The sequence below is a fragment of the Dama dama genome, chromosome 30 (genome assembly GCF_033118175.1).
Source record: "Dama dama isolate Ldn47 chromosome 30, ASM3311817v1, whole genome shotgun sequence".
In the NCBI taxonomy this organism is placed as follows: Eukaryota; Metazoa; Chordata; class Mammalia; order Artiodactyla; family Cervidae; genus Dama; species Dama dama.
In genome coordinates, this window is record NC_083710.1 from 73130992 (window position 1) to 73151519 (window position 20528).

The 20528-nt window shown below is 44.0% G+C and overlaps 1 protein-coding gene across 32 annotated transcripts in view; it reads left to right on the forward strand.

Annotated features, from left to right (window-relative positions):
- The first annotated feature begins 742 nt into the window (after positions 1-742).
- Positions 743-20528, forward strand: part of LOC133049270 (ATP-binding cassette sub-family C member 4-like) — a 374395-nt gene continuing 354609 nt past the window's right edge. For 14 of the 32 annotated variants that reach the window (XR_009691263.1, XR_009691264.1, XR_009691268.1 and 11 more), the window contains exons 1-4: positions 743-1241; positions 7361-7471; positions 8025-8145; positions 19609-19833. Coding sequence is in view for 18 of the 32 variants with exons in the window: in XM_061133239.1 (XP_060989222.1) it covers positions 1168-1241; positions 7361-7471; positions 8025-8145; positions 19609-19833 (531 nt within the window). In the remaining 14 variants the exon portion in view is untranslated. The remainder of the gene's footprint in view (positions 1242-7360; positions 7472-8024; positions 8146-19608; positions 19834-20528) is intronic. The other 18 variants (XR_009691266.1, XR_009691267.1, XM_061133252.1 and 15 more) reach the window with 3 other exon arrangements.

Sequence of the window (20528 nt, forward strand, 5' to 3'; positions counted from 1 at the left end):
ACTGAAAAGTTGGAGTTCTGAGCAGAGAAAGGATTCATTGCAAGGGTCAAACAAGGAGTACAGGATGTTCATGCTCAGAAGGCTGGAACTCCCCCAGTGGATTTCAGGGGAGGATTTTTAAAGGCAAGCTGATGGAGAGAGTCCAGAGTACTTCATTAGCTCATGCACTATTCCGATTGATGTTGAGAAGGGTAATGTAACAGAGGTTATCATCATAAATCCTTAGGTTCCTGTTTATCCTGGTCATCATGCAGTTAACTTCTTCTACCTGTGGACTTTTTAGCATCTGCAAAATAACTCAGGAATGTGCACCAGACCCTGTTATAAAGATTCTGTGACTGCTGTGTGGCTAATCTATTGATGAAGTTTTTTTGTTATTACATCTTCACATTCTTCCAATCATCCTTCAGCCAGCCTTTTGTGACTCAGAGGAGGCCTGGGAGACTGAAGCTTTTCTACAAACAAGAGACAGGCAGAGGGCATGGGGTGGGGGTCGGGTCTATCCCAGGAAGGCCCCCCAGGGTCCTGCTCCATTCCAGTTGGAGAACTTCCCTCAGTGCCCTTGTTTGGTCCTGAGGAGGGCAGCGTGCCCAGAGGGTGGGTTGCTATCTCCTTCTGCCAGCTTTTTCCTGGTTTCCTCTGCAGCCCATGGGGAGCCTCTGAGCAGCAGACATGGGCGGGGCTGAGCCTCCCTTCTCCACCTTCTGGGTGAGTGCCTGGACTCAGAGCAGGAACTTCCGCAGAGTTTGCAGCCAGGTGAGCTCCAGGAAGCTGGGCTGGTTGTGCCACTCAGTCAGCCTGCGTGCCTTCATCAAAGAGCTCGTAGCTTTGCCTCCCACCTGCGTGGGGCTTCTAGAAGCATCTACCTGGGTGTCCCTTGGTCCTGCAGCCCCAAACGTCGCATGCTGCATCCATCCTATGCCTGTGGCAGACCTGCACAGAGCGGGTGCCTCAAAGGTGGACTGTGGAGGCTTCTCACTCCTGGGAGGTGGGAGCTGGTGCACAAAGGACACTCCACTCTCAGAAGCAGGTGTTCTCAGGCTCCGGCCCAGTAGGCCTGTGGGGCGGCCAGTCTCTAGCATCCACGCCAGCGTCTCCAGGAACAGCGGGAGCCCCACCGTCACCTAAGCAGCGCGACCCCATTCTGTGTCCGCCTTGGCCGGCAAGATGATGCCCGTGTCCCCGGAGGTGAAGACCAACCCGCTGCAGAAGGCGAACTTCTGCTCGCGCCTGTTTGTCTGGTGAGCGCCCCGTCTGAGTTGTGACAGTCCCCGCTGGCACATGCCTGACACTGCTGGCTTCTGTTGGGGACCAAGGGACAAGAAGAGGGTGTGTGCTTGGGGCTGGTGGGAGTAGGGCTGGGAGGAGGACCCAGGGATCTGGTGTCCACCTTATCCAGCTGCCTCAGAACCGCTCAGCTGCTGTCAGTTCTGAAATAAGCTGCAACTTTCACCCCAAACAAGCAGCTTATGAAAAAACTTTCTTTATCTAATCAGTGCCCTGCACCTTTGCCATCTTCCAATAATGTCCCCACCTTTCCCCCTGTTCCTTAGGTGAACATCGGAGTTCCAAATGCCCTGCGCTCCCTCTCTCCCCCAGTCATGACCATGTCTTTCTCTCCCTGCCTCCATCCCTGTGTGGTCAACTGTTTGTCCTGGTACCTAGTTGTGGTCAATTTCATGTGGGTACAAAACACAATTGTTTTTTATGAAATGAATGGGAACATGATTCTGGAACACCTTTTACTTTTTCTTGGGACACACAGCCAGGAGCAGAGTGTCTATTTGACCACAGCCCCTTTCCCTATTGCAAATATCTCCACTTCCACCTTTGAGGATTGCTGGTGTCCATCCCCAGCAGGATCCAGGGGTACCCTCAGGATGAACGGCGTTGGCGAGTGAGAGAGAGAGAGAGAGAGAAAGAGAGAGAGAGAGAGAGAAAGAGAGAGAGAGAGAGACCAGACTGGAGTGTGCACCAGGGTCTGGTTGCATTTTATTTTTTACTGTAGCTTTTATACCCTAAGTTAGTACATTTCTAAGGGGAGGTGAAAGATAAGCATACGAAGTTTAGTTTAACATTACGTCTGCTTTGTCCTTCAGGAAACCAGGGTGTTTTCTGCATACTTCTTTGTTCATGAGAGTCTTCTTTCATAGTGGATCTTTGTACATTATCTTCTGGCCTTAGGGCCTATTAACATTTTATGATCTAGGTAAAAGCAAAACTGTTTTCTGTAGTCTATTCTTTATTGTTCTAGTTTGCCTTGAGTTTAGCAGAAAACAGAAAAGTTGCAATCTCATGGTACAGCAGGTTGCAACATAGTAGAAATACAATCCTGTTAAGCAGATGTCAGCCTTTTTGCAAAAGTTCTCAGCTAAATTTATCTAAAAAGTTTAACACACAAAGACTCTGTGGCTCTGGTGAGGCAGCCTCTCTTTTAGCACTCTTGATTAAAATTAACAATTATCTTATTGTTCCCACACTAGGGCTAAACTCTTTATTTTTCTAAATCCTTAACTATATTAACAATAGTTTTTACTGCACAACCTCAGCATAATAACAGCAATCAAACGTTGATCTGATAAGCACTTTTAGAATAATAATTTTTGTGTTCTCTAATAGGGCTTTCTCACCCCCCGAAGGGCTCTGTGCCTATCAGGGCCTTTTGTGATCAGGTTCTTAATGCTGTTTTATGAATAAGGTGTTGTAAGCAGTCATGTGCATTAGTATGTATTTGCCAAACAAGCCAGAGTGCCAGCAAAAGGGTTTTTACTTGAAACATTTCCTTCATCCCTGGCCCCTTCATAGGGAACCAGCATCCAGGAGATTTATTGATTAGGGTTCTTTGTTGGCCTTTACTTAGTGAAAGAGGAGCAGGAGAGCTCTCGGCAGGCAATGCAAAGGTCCGCAACAGGACGAACAAGGACAACAGCAAGAGGGGAAGGCTATAGGGTGGGGTAGAGACCGGGGTCAACCTGGAGGGTCCCTTGTAGCCTAAACAGCCTTGCGTTTCAGGTCTTCTCCTCATGACCTTGTCATGGGTGGGATCTCCCAATATGGCTCCCGACAGAGGACCAAACCCTGGGGATGGGGTCCCTGAAACCTGTGGGGTCTTATCCAGATCTCTAGCTCAGAGAAGCAGTGCATGGTCTTGATGTAGATGGTCCTGCACAGGAGTCCTATGGTCCTGAAACCACTGAAGGGCCCCTGAGCTGGGAGGAAACACACAGATGAAAAATGCTGCAGAGTGCTGAAGCTCTTAAATGACGTCTTCATCTAATAGCTGAGACTACAGAAAGGCAGGCCTGAACCTTTGGACTTTAATCACACTTGGATGATTACTAGATCTTTTGTTTCTCGACCCTAACTCATTCATCTTTCCCACAAATTCTGATACTTCTTTTATGGGACAGCCTAGGGGATCCCCAGGGGGATGGCAGCTCCTATGCTTGTTTTGATGGTGATATATTCAGTGTATGTGGCTACATCTCTTGGCTATTTGATGGCCCTTAAGGAAAGAGGGTCCTAGAAGAAGGAATATGTGTGTGGTTACCATAAATAATAGCAAAATAGACAAATGTCTCTTTAATTTCATGTAGGGCAAGAAACTCTCAAAGCACATTCTGTTTATTGATTTTCAAAATGTATGTGCATAGAAATGGAAGGTGGAGACTTTTATTTTGGTTGGCACCCATTTCCAGTTTTTCTGCTGGAAAGGAAGGAGCTATTACCTCTTGTTTCACACCTAAATACATTGAAGAATAGAGGTTGAGTAGCTTGCCTACCATCACACAGCTAGTAAGCAGTGGAGTGGGATTTCAAGTCAGGCTGTCTGGTTCTGGAATCTATGTGCCTTGTGTATGTAACTGCTGTGCTTGTCATAGAATTGTTTGCCTGGTTTTGTGCCCAGATCCTAGCCCAGATTGAGACCCCTTATCATGACTGGGGAGTATCTTTCTCTACTCAGATTCCCACAACCAATAAGTAAACTGATGGTGAGAATGGTAGAGCACAAGCTTTGCTCAATGGAGAGATGGAGACTTAGTTTGCAAATAACCTCTCAGCCCAATTTGGGCTGAGACACTGTGTATCTAGCAGGGCTGAAGCAAATAGAAGGGAATCAGGTTGAGAGAGGGAGGAATATTCATGGTTTATGCAAGAACGGGGTGTGATTTGGACCTGAAATTAAGACAACACTCCTTTTTAGTCTTTGTATGAGCTCTTCACTTTGTTGCCATAGCCACTGTCAACTGTAGTGGTCCTGGTGGGTGTGTCATTTAGCAGCTAATATATTACAGTGAATGTGTAACGATGCTCTGTGTCTACTGGATGTTAGGTCTTCTGCCATTTGGGTCCTGGCTAGTTCTAATCAGTTCTTATTTTTCTCTTTCCTTTTATGATTAAGTCTGAAACTCAGATAAGAGCAGTTGGTTTCCATTTGAGAAAGGGGCAGGGATATAATTCTGGGGCAACAGCCTTTCCTTTTTACTGCTCCTCGTTGCTGATGGAGTCTAAAGGGGCAAAGGTTGGTCTTTTGATACTGCTTTCTGCTGAACTTAGGCATTGTCATATGTTGGGTTAGAGGATCAGAATTTTCCTGATTCAAGCAAAATAAATCTGATTGTCACCAAGCTAGAGTCCCAGTTTCCCATAGCCCTGGATAAAGATAATCTGCCGCTTGATTGTCTCAGTTCTCCAAGAGATAAAACTAATGAGGCAATTGACGAATCATGGACCAAAGAGCAAGAGGAGGAGAGTAATTGTAGGGAGTCTAAGAATGGCCTTAGAAGCCCAGGGAAGCTGGGAATCCTTCTTTTGAAACTGTTACAGATTTGTTCAGTCAGGCCATTCTTGTTCTGAGTATTTAGTCAAGTGGCCTGTCTATTAAAAACATTTCTTTTTATTGGAGTATAGTTAATTTACAATGTTGTGTTAGTTTCAGGAGTATAGCAAAGTAAGTCAATTATACATATATCCACTTTCTAAAAAAGATTTTTTTCTTTAAAAAAAGAAAAATAAAGGCTATTACAGAGTATTTAGTAGATTTCCCTCTTCTATACAGTAGGTTCTTATTACTTATTTATTTTATATATTCTTCCCTGGTGACTCAGACAGTAGAGGATCCAGCTGCAGTGTAGGAGACCTGGGTTTAGATCTGTGGGTTGGGAAGATCCCCTGGAGAAGGAAATGGCATCCCACTCCAGTATTTTTGCCTGGGATATACCATGGACGGAGGAGCTTAGTGGGCTACAGTTCATGGGGTCACAAAGAGCTGGACATGAATATAGTAGTCTATATGTCAGTCCCAGTCTCCCAATTGTCCCTTCTTCCCTTACCCCCTGGTAAGCATAAGTTCATTTTCTACATCTGTAACTCTATATCTGTTTGGTAGGTAAGTTCATTTGCACTGTTTTTTAAAGATTCCATGTATAAGTGATACTATATGATATTTGTCTTTGTCTGCAAGCAGCTTTCTCTGGCAGTTGGGTATGCCCTCTCTTCTTTCTGACCACTTGTGTTAACATAGAAACAATAGGCAATGGTTGCTGGGGCACAAATTCCCCCTTGATCAGCCAGCAGGTAATCAAGAGCTTTGGGGTGGTCAAGTGTCATGTGGGCCAGAGGGTCCAGTGAGATTTTATCATTCTAAGGTTAGAACTGGTTTCCCTCCTTACCCAGGCCAGTCTCTGACTGACTTATATATATATATATATATATATATGTATATAGTTAGGGTATTATAAATTGTTTCTCATGCTAAGCTCACTAGGGATCCTACAAGAGTGACAACTGCTATTACCAGGCCAGCTCCCCTCCTGATTAGATGAATGGCTCCCTTTGATTCACAGGTTGTGTGAGTGTAATTAAAATCTGAATGTAACCTTGATCTGGGTGTGAACAACCTATAGCCCAGTGTCCCCTGGTAGAGTTTTCTTGGAGACAGTTGATGGCCCAATGTGGGTGGCCCTTGCCATAGGGGCCTCGAGGAATAAACCTCCCTCAGGGGTGCACACACTGTCTTTGGGTTTTCTTGAGTCACAATTAGGTTCATGGTGGTGCCCTTCCATCCAGGGTACTTACTGCATGGCCAGACCCCTCCATGTTTGGTATGATCCTGTCCCCAGAGCCCATAAGCATGGTAACTATCTACAGTTGGCCATGCCTGTAGGTGGAGGGCTCATAGTGAACAGTTGGTTGGACCCCCAGGAAACAGGGATTTGACTAACACATACACCTTTGCAGGGGTGTGGTGGCAGTGGGGGCAACCTTGATGTCCCCGGGCAGAAGCCTGGGCGTGGAGGAATTAAACCTAGTTTGGTGATGCTGTCAGTTGCTAATGGAGTTCCCTGAAAGTCTGATGAGCTATATTTATTCCCCAACTGAGGCTGATGGTGACAGATCCAACAGTCAGTAAAACTCCAGCCCTTTTGGATGTTTGAATGTTACTTTTTAAGATAAATGAATCTGCCAGGGAGTGATAGCATGGAGGATCATAAGAAGAATCAACTGTGCATTTTAGTTGGGAAGGTGTTACTTATCTTTAGAATGACTTCAGGAGGTTGGGGTCAGAAAGAGGCTCACATGAGTGTTCTGGCTGAGGGGAGTCTGACAGGACTGTAAGGAGGTCAGGGTCCAGAGCCTGTTAGGCTCAGGGTGTTGTGTCCATAAGATAATGCCCTGTAAAAATCCCTCTGTGTTGACAGCTGACCTAAGGAGATCTTGACCTCAAGGTTGAAACCACTTTGAATATGACTGGTGCTAAGACACTTCAGTCATATCTGACTCTTTGTGGCCCCATGGACTGTAGCCCATCAGGCTCCCCTGTCCATGGGATTTTCCAGGCATGAATACTGGAGTGAGTTGTTATTTCCTTCTCCAGGGGATCTTCCCAACCTAGGGATAGAGCCAGCATCTTTTACATCTCCTGCATTAGCAGACGGGTTCTTTACCACTAGCACTACCTAGGTATCCTTGAATCTGATACAGTTCAGAAGATTTAAGTCCTCAGTAATACAGGGACATATCTGCAGCCTTACCCACAACGGCCATTCAGCTCTATTCTGCTTGCCTGAAACACTGTTACTTTATTTTCATTTCTAGATATATTTTTCCTTAATAATTAAAGCAGTACAATGTATGTACAGTAGGCCACAAATAGCCTGCTTTAATTGTTATACCATGTATAAGCCAGCATGACTTTCCTATACCTAGAATGTATGTGTGTAAGCACATGTCTAATTTCCCCTGGTATCTTTATATATTTAAAATGTAGACTTTTTTTTAAACAATGTCCATGAATGTAGGTTTCTAACTAGAGATGTGTAGTTTAGATGTATGTTACTCTCCTTTTAATGTTTAACAGGTGGCTAAACCCCTTGTTTAAAATTGGTCACAAACGGAAATTAGAACCAGATGACATGTACTCGGTGCTTCCGGAAGATCGCTCCCAGTGCCTTGGAGAAGAGCTGCAAGGGTGAGCACAGGCAGCAGGGAGAAGGGAGGGAGAGTGAGAATTTCCACGTGCAGCTAGAAGTGTGTGTGTTGGGGGGGGGGGGGCCGGTTTGCCTTCCTCTGGGTTCTTCTGAGACTCCTCTCCTGACTCTGCACGCTCACCCCCTCAGGCTGACCCCGGGCTTAGCCCACTTTGGAGGCTGGGGGAGCCCATGTTCCCTGTACATCTGTGGATGTGGAGGGAGCCCGCAGCCACAGCCCTGGAGGCCAAGCTCTGTCCCTGGAGGCGGGGTCCCTGGAGGAGGGTGTCTGCCCTCCTGAGCTGCTCATGACCTGTGAATCCAGCAAATCTCGGCAGGAACTTGTTTCCAGAATCTGAAACTTTTCCCTCAAGGCCTGTTCCTCTGGTGCTTCAGAGTCTGCACCGCTCATCTTTCAGGAGCCCTGTGAGCAGTTATCCAGCATCTATGGGGCCCCACAGAGCGCCTGTAGTGAAGGCCCATCTCCCACTCCGCCCCTCCCCGTTTCCCTGGGGGGACACGCTGTTCTTCACTGTGCTCTGTTTCTCGTCGCAGGTACTGGGATCAGGAAGTTAAGAGAGCCCAGAAAGACGCACAGGAGCCTTCCTTAATGAAAGCAATCGTAAAGTGTTACTGGAAATCCTATTTAATTTGGGGAATGTTTGCATTTCTTGAGGTAAAAGATTTTCACACTGTGCATTGCTTTTTGGTGTATGTGTCTCAGCACTGAGGTGGACGGGACGGGTGGGGAGAGAGGCCAGTGGTCTAAGGTCTGAGGATGAACCCTCACGGAAACATGATGGAGCTCAGAGGTTGTATTTGTCTTTAGAATGGACAAGGACTGGACTCCAGGGGTTACTATTTTTCTTTTAATGGATTAAAGAATGTTGTGGAAGGATGGTCTTGAAATAAAAGACATTTTATATTATGTTAGAAAGTTCCTGGTGCTCAGTATAAACACTGACTGATCTTTGACCAAAGAAAGATTCCAGAAGCCTCAGGCAATATGTGCTCTGTGATTTAGAGGAAGATAATTTGGACCTGAGCCCAGAATAACCGTACATTTTATGGCCCTTTTGTTATAGTTTAACAAGGTAAAAATTGTTACATTGACCAGGTCACATCTGATAAATGCTTTTCTAAGAAGATACCATCGCCTCTCCTCTTCCAGGGGAACAGAACCCAGGGCCCTGCATCTGGTCTGTAGCCGCCCAGAACTCCTAAGAGCACACCTTTCTCCAGGCTGCCCCCTTCCCTGTGGGCTGGCACTGTGAGCCAAAGCCCCCCTGGGGAGGAGCTCCAGCTTCACCGTGAATTCTCTGCACCCTCCATGCTGCTTTCTTTCCCTGGCTGTGGGCATGGATTCCTGGTTGAAGGGGGATCCTGGGAGCCTGGCATTGGCAGGAGGTGGAGGAGGGGATGTGCAGGGCAAATCAGAGACAGAAAGCCGTGAGGTCAGTGACCTCCATGACCTTGAGTATCCTGGGTCAAGACCCCCCAGAGGACAGTCCACCTGGGGACACAGTGCCGTCAGCCCCCTGTTCTGGCTGACCTGCTGGAGGTCTGCGGCAGACCCCCCTGGGTGGCTCGTGCTCTCCGTGGTCCCTTAGCGCTGCCTTAGGGACACGGGCGGGCTGTGAGTGTGTGAGAGCAGGAGGGATGGAAGAGGCAGCTGCCGTGAAAGGGGTGTTTTAGGTGGAGAAGGTGTGAGTTGTCATCAGTCCATCGTGTTGGGGGTGAGGTGGGTGGGCCAGGTGGTTCACGGGTGGGCGGCATGGCTCTTGTTTAAAGCTGTGATGTACTAAAGGGCCTGCGGACAGTGGGCAGCTGGGCAGGTGAAGTCCACCCCACACAACTGGAGAGACGGAGAGTCTCTCAGCTCCCAGGTGACTGGGTGGCCCTGGGGGATGGAGTTCTCACTGATGTCAGAAGAGGATTGGCCATTGTGCCAGAGGGTGGGACAGGTGTGTGGGGCAGAGTGCCACCTTTGAGAGGGCACTGACCACCTGGATACTGCAGTGCCTTGTGAAGGGCAGGGGGTGGGAGAGGCAGCAGGAGCCCTTCAGGCTGTCCCAGCCCTTCTTTGTCCCGCGTGCAGCTGTCCCAGTGATGGTATTTCCACACAGTGACAGTAAGTCTGTTTGAAATACACAGGTGGCAAGCTGGTGTGGCTGTTTTGTGCAGGATTTCCTGACCTCATACAGCAGAGCTCTCATGAATTCTGCTTGTCAGGAAACCCTGGGGCCTTGGTGTCTGCCTGTGACTCATGCCAGATGCCTGGTTGAATGAGTGGCCTCAGGGTTTAATGTTGGATCATATCCTGGAGCAGGTCTTTCTCTGCTGTCCTGGTTCTCTAGTTTCTCTTTGGTGCCAGATGCTAAAGAGTCTTAAAGTCAAGTGGGTCTCAAAGCATAGCCCATGTGGCTGGGTTTGAACTGAGCTGCTGTTTTTTTTTTTTTTTTTTTGCTGTCCTGGGCTGTTAGGCCCTTGAGTGGGGTCACTAAGCCTTGAATGGATCCCATTCTAATATGAGTCCTGGGTCTTGGCTATGGCAGCTCATGGGAGAAGCAGACATAGAGGGAAAGGCCACAGGATCTGGGGTTCTTCCTGAGATGGAATCCTCCCCACTGTGGTGCTGGGAGTGTTGATTTCACAGTTTTCCAGCCCCAGTAATACTTCCTGCTGGGGATCCAGGAAGACCAGGCCGGGGGCTGCATGAGGTGACACTGGTGGAACCCTGGGCCCTTTCAGGAGGTTGGTTGCTGGGTGGTCATGGCGGACAAGTGGGGGGTAGAGGATGTAAATGTAGGGGCTCATCTCTGTGGTAGTACTGCTAGTACTAGTAGCAGTACTAGTTAGTTAAATAATTGATTTTCTGAAGCAATTCCTGTGTTGTGATCAATCTATACTGCTTGTTGTTCTTTATATTTTAGATGGTGGAAGATCTAAACTCAGCCCAGGATTTTCTAAAACACTAACATGTTTCCTTTTTGATCTCCAGCCCTCTTTTAATCCCTCAGGTGCACAGAACGCCCTGTGGATCATCCATGATCCCAAGCAGTGTGCTCTTACCACCTCAAAGCAAGAGCAGGGCCTCCCAGGTACTCCTGGCGGCACCAGTGAGAAAATGCAGGGTGACATCAGTCCAGGGTGAGGCGTTTAGGGTTTTAGAATTTTGAGATATGAAAACCTCTGTCCTATGAGAAGGGATTCCCTGATAGCTTAGATGATAAGGAATCTGCCTGCAATGAGGGAGACCTTGGACAAGGGAAAGGCTACCCATTCCAGTATTCTGGCCTGGAGAATTCCATGGGCTGTTCTGTGAGAACTGAGGTGTATCTCTACCTCTCAGAGAAACAAGCACCAGGCAAAGGAACCCTTGCCAGTCACTCCTAATTAGAACAGAGCAGCCGGAGAGTTCCCAACATACCTGGCCCCTGTGTGCACCTCCACGGGTACTGTGGGTGGGGAGGACAGGTCTCCGACTGCCCAGGGCCCTCAGGCTGGAGAGGAGGAGCCTGAAGCCTCTGCCTGGGCCTGAGTCACAGAGACCACCTCCCCAGGTCATCAGCGCTTCTCTCTGAGAGGTGAGGTCACCATTGCTGGTGTGTAAGTGGGGTGACGTCAGAGAGCCAGAGTGGGTTCACCCAGTCCCTTCCCCTGAGAGGGGAGGTGTTGCCGGGACTTATGTCCTCTTCCCAGGACCCTTAGAAGTGGCCCAGCCTTGTCCGGTCACTTGGTCTTTGTCTGAATCCACTTTTGCTGGTGGTCTCTGGTCCAGGTGGAGGCCGTGGAAAGCCCATGTGTGTGTAAACCTTCACCTTGGAGCTCAGCTGATGGGCAGGAAGGAAACAGAATCCTCTGCGTCCCACAATGGGCTTTGTGCCTGGACTCAGGGCTGGTTCCCCAGGAGCTGAGTGGGCTTTGCATTTATACCCCAGCCCTTTCTTCCATGTGTCCCTCACTTTGCTCAACCCAAGAGGCTGAGGAGTGGCTGCTGGTGACAAAGATACTGTGGGCTGAGAGTAACCACTGAGGGCCACACAGCAGGGGAGAGGAAGAGGGGACTTTGAGCCAAATAGACAGGGACCTGCAGAACGGACCTGCTGTGTGCCCCCTGCTGGTTCTTGAGAGCATAGCATTAGCCATTAGGTGTTAGTAATATCCACAGTGATGACCTTGAGTTATAAATGAGGGTTTTATATCCACCTTCTTTTCTTTTTCTAAGCATATGTAAGTTTTTAATGTAAAATTTAAAGAATTTTTTAAATTGAAGTATGATTGGCTTACAAAGTTATATTAGTTTCTGGTATGCATCATTAGTGATTTAATATTTTATACAGTGCATGATAACTTTAGTTACCAACTGTCACCATGCAAAGTTATTCCAATATTATTGAATATATTTCCTATGTTATATATTATAATCCTGTGATTTATTTATTTTTAAAAATTTTATATATTTATTTTTTGTCCTGGATCCCCTTTTATTTATTTTATAATTTGGAATTTGTACTTCTTAAGTTCCCTCACCTGTTTCACTTGTTTCCTCCACCCCCTCAATCCATTTTCTTTATGTAGTCAGGGAAGTAGGAGACTCTTTTTAAAAGATTACATTCATAATGGTTAAAAATTCTAGCAATCTGCTTAGAAGTGAAACTTTAATTGCAATCTAGAAAATTTGTCTTTACACATGACTTTTCTCAAGAGTTCTTATTCCACTGTGACCACCTGTGAGCAACAATGAGTTCTCCAAGCCCTTTGTGAAATCAGGCTCTGCCATTAAGAATAAATCTCTTACCAGGACTTCTAATAATAAAAGTGATGAAAAACCCTTGTTTTTATGGTGGTTTCAGAGCACTCTGAGCTGTTGTAGCTCGTTTAGTTGTCCCAGGATTCCTCTGAGGGAGGAAAGGTGGGTATTTTCATAGATAAAGACGCAGAGGCCCAGGAGGACACAAGACGGGCTTAGGGTCATGTGACTTGCAGGTGGCCGACCTGGTTTCTGAAGCGCAGTGTTGTGAGTCCTAGGCCGGTGTTCTCTGTGTTCTGTCCTTTCCTCCCACAGCCTCCACTGAGGCTCAGAGCCAAGAGGAACTGTTTTTCTAGCAACGGCTCTGGACCCTCTGTCACCTGCTTTCTATAGTGTTTTTTTGTTTTGTTTTGTTTTTAATTTCCTGTAGATTTTTAAGAACATTTCAAAAATATAAAAATAGAATGAAAGGTAACACAATGTGTCACTCCAGAACAGGGCTGTCTGGCAGAAAGATTGTTGTGTGTTGATTCTGTTTTTCAGAAATAGACACAGGAGAAACTCTGAAGACACAATAGAAGTTATTCTTCTGAGGGACATTTACATTGATAAAGGAAGTCTCCGTTTGTAAAGGTGTCTCCCTCTCTGGTACCAGAAAAAGAAGGATGGCTCTAAATCATAGCAGGATCCTATTGAAGGACAGTCAAGAAGAGTGAAATCTGCATAACACACCCAACCCTGCTGTAGTTTAAGCCGCTTTTCCTGTTAACCTCTCATAGGTGTCCCATCACCTTTCCTTCTGTCTTTAGCTGGAGATGCATTTAAGGTGGTGGCTTGGGCATCTCAGGGAGTTACTCAGTTCTTCTTGATATTTCACATGTGTATCAGAAATATACATGTTAATAAACTTCTGTTTGATTTTCTCTGCTATTCTCTCATTTATTACAGAGATCCTCAGCTAAGAACTCAGAAGGGTAAAGGAAAATAACCCTCTCTGTCACCCTAAGTCAGCTTCAATAATTGCCATAATGAGCAGTCTTGGGTCATCTGAGACTCACCCTCACTTCCCAAGATTATTTTAAAGCAGTTCCAAGACATCATATTATTTTTATCCATAAATATTTTAGTATGTATCTTTAAAAGATATGGAATCCCCTCCCACTAAACATATTTAGCATCAACATTATTATTATTATTCATAAATTTTCATATCATAAATATCTAGCCAGTGCTCACAGTTGTCTTTTCCCCCTCTTCTGTTGGAATCAGTATAAAATAAGGTACATTTAGCTGACATAGGTTATACAGATTGCTTTTCTGTTCCCCTCCACCCCATGCCTCTAGGTTGTTTGTCCTGTAGAGATTCCCACAGCCTGGATTTGGCTGATCGCTTTTCCCCCTGTGTCAATTCACATATTCCTCTGGCACCTTAGGTTGGTGTTTAGGTCTAGAAGTTTGATGTAGCTCATTTGGATTTTCTTTACCCCTTCCTTTCATCTATGAAGGGGGTAGGGTTGTATATATCCCTTATAAGGTACATAACATCTTTTGTGTGTATGTGTTTGTGATGTTGGAGCTATTCATGATCCTTGCTCAAGGTCCATTAATTTATTAAGGGTTGCAAAATGGAGATGTTTTAAGTTCTTTGGTTAACACTGAACTATAGAATTTATAGGGAGAGTAGGGGAAAATAATTTTTTCAGTTTTTAAAACCTGTTTTCAAAATGATGAATTGTTCTCCTCTAGTGAGGAGAGGGGCTAGTGAGTTTTTATTGTTGTTTGGTTTTGTGAATGTCAGTTTGAGCTCATGGATTTCAGTGTTTCTGATCTGCTTCAGTCCATTTCATTTGTTATGCATGTGCCAACCTTTGGCCATATTTGGGCAGTGGGAGTCTATTCAGATTGGGTCCTAAGTCTTCTGCACATACTCTAGAAGTCTTGGCTAGTTTTTTTTTTTTTTTTCATGTCTTTTGTTTTTTGCTTTCTGGTATGACAGGATATTTCTAGTTCATTTTGTATAGCATTTGCTCAGCCCTGGAATCATGCATTTCTCCAAGCATCCCTGTCTTCTTTTAGTGTGAAATGGTATTTAAAGACTATAGTCTGGGTGCTAGAGGAGCTTATTGCTCTTGGTTATTGTTTCTTGGCTTTTTTCATTAGACCAAGTTAGAAAACATTTTTTAAGGTAAACAAATATGTTTACATGGGTGTTTCCAATCCAAGTCAGATGCAGGACACTAGTGTTTTTACTTCATCTTATTGTGCTTACATCTGTATCTCTTTTCTCCCATCATCTATTCTCTTTGTCCCATGTCTAAGCCCAATTCTCATTGATATCAACATAATTATTCATTTGTTTTATCTTATAATGTGACTTCTGAAAACATTGTAAGATTTATCTTTTTGCAGTTCATATTGTCTTCATGTGGGTGTATGACACAGAGAATGTGTTTTCAAATTGTTTTATTTAAAATCACTTTTGGAAAAAAAAATAAAATCACTTTTGATAGTTGTTTTTTGTATGGCTCTGTGAACCAACAGGATGGGTAGATATTTAGGTATTTTCATTTAAATTTACTTTGAAATTTTAGGAATTGCTTTTTAAAAAATTAGTTCTTTTATGATTATAATTCTGTATAATGTATTTATGATTCCAAAATCAAGACAAGGCTACTTTTAAAGAAGGCTGATATCCTTGTTAGCTCTATTCTAATTCTCCTCTTTTTAGTGATAACTTTCAAGGCTGATTTTGACTCACCTTTTTATTAATGTGCTTTAAATATAGTTTTATCTGAAATTTTAGTTTTCCTACTGTGCAGAATGAAAATTTTCAATTTCAATACTGTAATCTCTGGACTTGGGTTTATAAGGATTTTTCTGGAAGCATGAAACCATGGAACTCTGATTAAAACTCTTTGTGATCATTGTAATTCCTTCTGAGCCGTTCTGTAGACATTCCAGGCTCAGATGCCAAGACCGTGTAAGAGTGGAGGTTAGCAGATGCTTACATGGGGTTAGTTTCTGCATCCAGAATCTATAGGGTGAGGAATCTTCAGGCTTCATCCCTAATCAGTTGAACCTAAAGCAGTTTCTGGAGGCTGGGCCTCGGCATCAGAGTGCACTTATCCCCTCCCAGGTGATGCTAAGGTGCAGTCAGGTTGAAGACCACCGTGTAAAAGATGAGTGAAGGCTAGGATATCTAGAATGCTGGTGATTATGATTTCCCAGATTCACTGCTTTTCCTCCTTATCTCTGAATTTTTCTCAACTCCACTTTAGAATTCCCCCAGTTCTAAAGATTAACTGCCTGTTCATTTTTTTTTTTTTTTTCCCCCTACAAGCTCACTCTTTTCTGCTTATATGTTTCACTCAAGTGTTTTTCTTTGTTAGCTTGTTTCTATTTTTGTGTCTTTATTTCCTGAATGAGATATGGGGAAATTGGGTGAGAAATGTTTCAAGTACATTAGCTTGGAGGAGGAATTCTATCCACTGCAGAAGTTCTAGTTTCTAACCTAACCCTGCAAGAAGTTACCTAAGAAGCAGTGGGACCCAATATCAGGTGCTTTCAGGAGGCTGAATACTAAGGACTCTATCAAGAAATGTCTACCATGAGCTTCCCTGACAGTCTGGTGGTTAAGACTCCATGCCCCACAGTGCAGATGCGAGGGTTTTTGATCCCTGGTCAGGGAACTAAGATTCTGCATGCCACATGGTGTGGCCAAAATAAAAAGTCTGTCTCAGAGACTCAGACTCTCAGAGAATCCTGAATATGGATGGTGTGGTATTAACTTCTGCTCATTTAAAGAATGTTTATGATTTCAGAGTTGTGAAGAATTCTTGTGAAAGAATAAGAACTATATTCTCAGTTGGTTTGTGGAAAGAATATATATGTGGTCATAGGTTTATGTCAAAGAGGAAGGGTTTAAGGGGACAGTGTTTGATCTTGTTCCTGCTTATCAAGAAAGTTTTAATTCGGTTAGCTTCATGATTGATAATGTATATTTTCTCAGTTTTATTTCTTATTAGTTGAAGGTGAGAATCGGGAGTGTACAGATGAGAGAATTCCTTGCTGGTGTCTGCCCGCACCAGTGTACACGTGTAGGGGCGGCTCCCGGGAATGGCTGCCACCAGGTCTGTGTCCCCAGGGTGAGCCACAGCCACTCCTTGCCTCTCTGAGAGACTCTCCAAGGCAAGCAGAGTCTTCTGAAATTTGGTCTATCCTTGGGGTTCACACCACTGTTTCATTTGGAGTTAATACTTGAACTAGAGCCTTGAGCATATGCTGAAGTTAATCTTCTGGTAGCTGGAAAATCTTTCACCTGGTTTGCCTCAGCCAGTTTTACCAAATGTCAGAAATGGAAACACTCATAGATTACAAATGTTGCTGCCAGCTGTCCTGCTAAATGACTCTTCATTTCTAACCTTTCCTTGTGTGTGGAGGGGATGGATTTACTCAATCTACCTTTGATGGCCTCAGTCACTTCTGCCCTGTGTGTTCTGGAAGCTTTGAAGAATCATATTTAATGTGTGTATTATTACTCTCTATGTGAACTTGGGGTTTTGTTTTCACAACTTTGTGCTATTCACTATTTTGCTTCCTATTTTTTTCTTTTTGAGAGACATTACTGGAAAATTGTTCTTTACTTACTGTTATTTTTCATATGGAGCAAAATATCAGTTTTCTATTTTCCATAGTTGCAACTTACGCCAGAATGGAAATTCCTTGTATGTTATACTTCTCATCAGTTCTCAATTGCAGTGACTGTTCCTTGCTGGAGGCAAAGTTGTGCATGTGTGCTCAGTCACTCAATTGTGTCTGACTGTTTGTGACCCCATAGACTGTAGCCTGCCAGGCTCCTCTGTCCATGGGATTATCCTGGCAAGAATGCTGGAGTGGGTTGCCATTTTCTTCTCCAGAGGGTCTTCTCAACTCAGAGATTAAACCTGCATTTCCTGTGATTCCTGCATTGTGATGGATTCCTTACCATTGAGTCATCAGAGGAAGTCCCAAAATAGTGCTTAAAAATAATAAATGACTCTCCTCTCAAACTGCATCAGTAGCACTTCATATTTGAAATTGTTTGTTATCTTTTTGAAAGATTACAAATTTTCTATCCCAATTAAAGAATAATCATTATCAAGAATAGAAAGAATTGACAGATGAGTGGAAGACTGAGCCATGAACTTGCATTATACCTTAATGAGGCTATTTCTTCAACTGTTTTTTGTTTTTTTGTTTTTTAATTTAGCTATGCTGGGTCTTAGTTGCTGCCTGTGGGAACTAATTCCCTGACCAGGGATCGAACGAAGGTCCCCTACACTGGGAGTGTGGAGTCTTAGCTAAAGGACCACCAGGGAGGTCCCTCAACTGGGTTATTAAATATTGTTTCTCAGCGAAAAACACCAGATATTCTTAGGCAGCAGTGACCTACCTTTATTTGCAAACTTTTTTGCTAAATTTGTTGCATTTATCCATATTCTGTTTGGGGAGTGGCATTACTCTTATTTCTCCTGTAGTCACAAGTATGTTAGGTTCAAATGGAGAGCTGAGTAACAGGCAACAGTGATTCTCAAACAGAATCATAAATTTCAGGAAAGTTTGGGATGGCAGATATTACTGTTGTGCTTCTGGTGGTTTGTGGGTGCAGCACTGGACTGCCCTTGGTGACACCTGGGCTGGGACTGCCTGTGTGTACAGTTTTGACATTCTTGCTTCTCTGTGTGGGCCTCCACATTTCTATCTCAGGAAACTCTATAAACCGTGTGTTTGACAGTCCGCTGTATGAGGGACTCTTCCATGAGCTCTCTGTGCCTCTTGGGATGGATGACAGGAAATGATAGAAATGTATCAGAACTGATCATTTCACTCAGGTCTGATCATCTTACACTTATTCAAATAAATAGTGTTCCCTTTATCATCTAGAGTAGGTGGAAATTTCCATGACTTCATGGAGGGAGAGGCAGTTGGTGTAGCCTGTGAATGTGTGTGTATGCATGCATGTGTCCATTTGATAGAACAAGACAGGAATGTTAAGGTTTAATGAGACCCCCATATGAGGGATGGGGACATTTTTGATAAATATTCTGATCAAGCACTGGTTGGCTGAGCAAAAAAATGCTTGGGTTTTTTTTTGGTATTTGTTGTTGTGGATTCTCCTTCCCTCCTCTTGTGTGTGTTCCTCAGCTTCAGACAGACAGAAGAGAACTATCAAAGCAAACCTGTCAGGTAAGCCAAGCTTACCCTGTCTGTGTTAGTAAGGAGGGATTGCCAAAAAAGGAAAAGCCCTGTTCCTGAAAGATTTCCAAGCTTTTGGCATCTTGTCTTTTGAGAAGTCTGTGGAGGACATGATATTGTGGGCCAAGGTGTTTAGTTTTGGTGATCTGGATTTGTTGAGTGATTTTCCTTGATGGTGAAGAAGCGGACCTGGGGAGAAGGGGACCTTCAAGGAGTGACCAGAGTGAGGAAGTAGGTTGTGGGGTGGAGTGGCTGTTTGGCAGGGTGGTTAGGTGTTGCTGTTTCTTTGCCTTTTTCTTTGGGAAAGAAGCTTGCTTTCCCTAAGTCTTACTCTGGGTGGAAGCCTCTGTGCATCCTGAGTCAATTGGTTTAGCCTTGGGGAAGAGAGGACTGGAAAAATTTCTTCCAAACCACCAAGTGCAGTGGATGGTGGATGGAGAACCACGGAAGACATGATTTTTTAGCTTGGCCTCCACCGTGTCTATTTTTTTACTCCAAGGAACATTCCAACTTCCAGGGGGTAGAGGCATATTGAGGCAGTGCTCTCGGGAGCTGAGAGCCTGCAGAGCTCCCAAGCCTGGTTTCTTTGTGGTACTCCAACTGAAGCTGGTTTCCTTTCTCTTGATCTACAGACATGTGGAGGTTGGGGTGGAAAATAGTGAATGTGTTTGTGCCAGTGTCTTAGTTCGTAAAGGTTCACGAAGAAGGTGATAAAAGCATGTCTCCCATAGATGAACCATATGTGACTTTCTATTGGGCTGGGACATTGAGAGTATGCAGCCAGGGGCAGGCTGCCAGCAGGCTTGTTCCTGTGGAAGCAGATTTCTTACTCTTCTTCTGCCACCTTTTTCCTTCTTTATCTTAAGACTCAGTTGGTATTGAGCTTGTTTGTGATATTTATGCTGAGCATCCACAGTGTACTAAGCAAAAGGCGCTAAAGCTTTACTATCTATGAAAGTAAAATTTTACCTTAAGTTTAAGACTGTTGCCGCTTGTCTTATAGGAGATAGTGGATCTGCATATTTTTCTTTTAAATTAGTCATGAATGTAGCATTTTGTCAAAAATGTATGTTTAACATGCTAATGATAAAAATAAATCTTGTGTTAAGAAAAACTGACATTTCTAATTAAGACTTTTTTCTTTTCTTTTAGGAAGGCACCAGAGTAGTTCAACCCATATTTTTGGGGAAAATGATTAGTTATGTTGAAAACTATGATCCTAATGATTCTGCTGCTTTGCACGAAGCCTACGGCTATGCGGCAGGGCTGAGCGCCTGTGTGCTCGTGTGGGCCATTCTGCACCACTTGTACTTCTATCACATTCAGCGTGTGGGGATGAGGCTGAGAGTAGCCGTGTGCCACATGATCTACCGCAAGGTGAGTGTCACTCAGTACCACAGTGTGCACCTCACCTGAAGAATCAGGAACATCTGGGGAAAGTTCTCTGTAAATTACAAATTTTGTAACTGGAATTGCTTACCCCTTCCTAGAGAAGCTTGCTTTTGCATCAAGCCAAGTTTGTTGTTGTTGAAGCAAACTTTACCAGTAAACGAAGAAAAGTTTTCTTTCAAGATCAAGTGTGGGCTGTCCTTGACAACTTTTAGCCACAGGCTGTGGCATAATAACCACTAAATTTGTAGTGTAAAATATTAAATTAATATTCAAGAATAAGTATTAAAAGTTCAAGTTGATTTTCAATGTCTTCATGACTAAATCCCATAGTGCTGTTTATGGAAATTTTTTGTTGTCGTTCATTAATACCTTCAGTTACATCAAATTTGTATTTAAAAGTGAACTTTGGCGATTGGATCTATGAAACTATATCTAAGAGCAGAGAATGTAATTGATAAAGGGAATGATTCTAATTTTAAAAGACCCATTAATTATATTCAATATAATTATGTTTGCTAAAGAAAAATATAAAGAGAATTCATGCCAAATATAGACTCACTCCTTATATTTTATAGATAATTTTAGTTAATGGTATTAAAGAAAATAGGATCTTTGAGATGAAACTTGACATTTTACATTGTTTTATTAATTCTAGAGAGAATTTTTTGCTCTTTATTTAA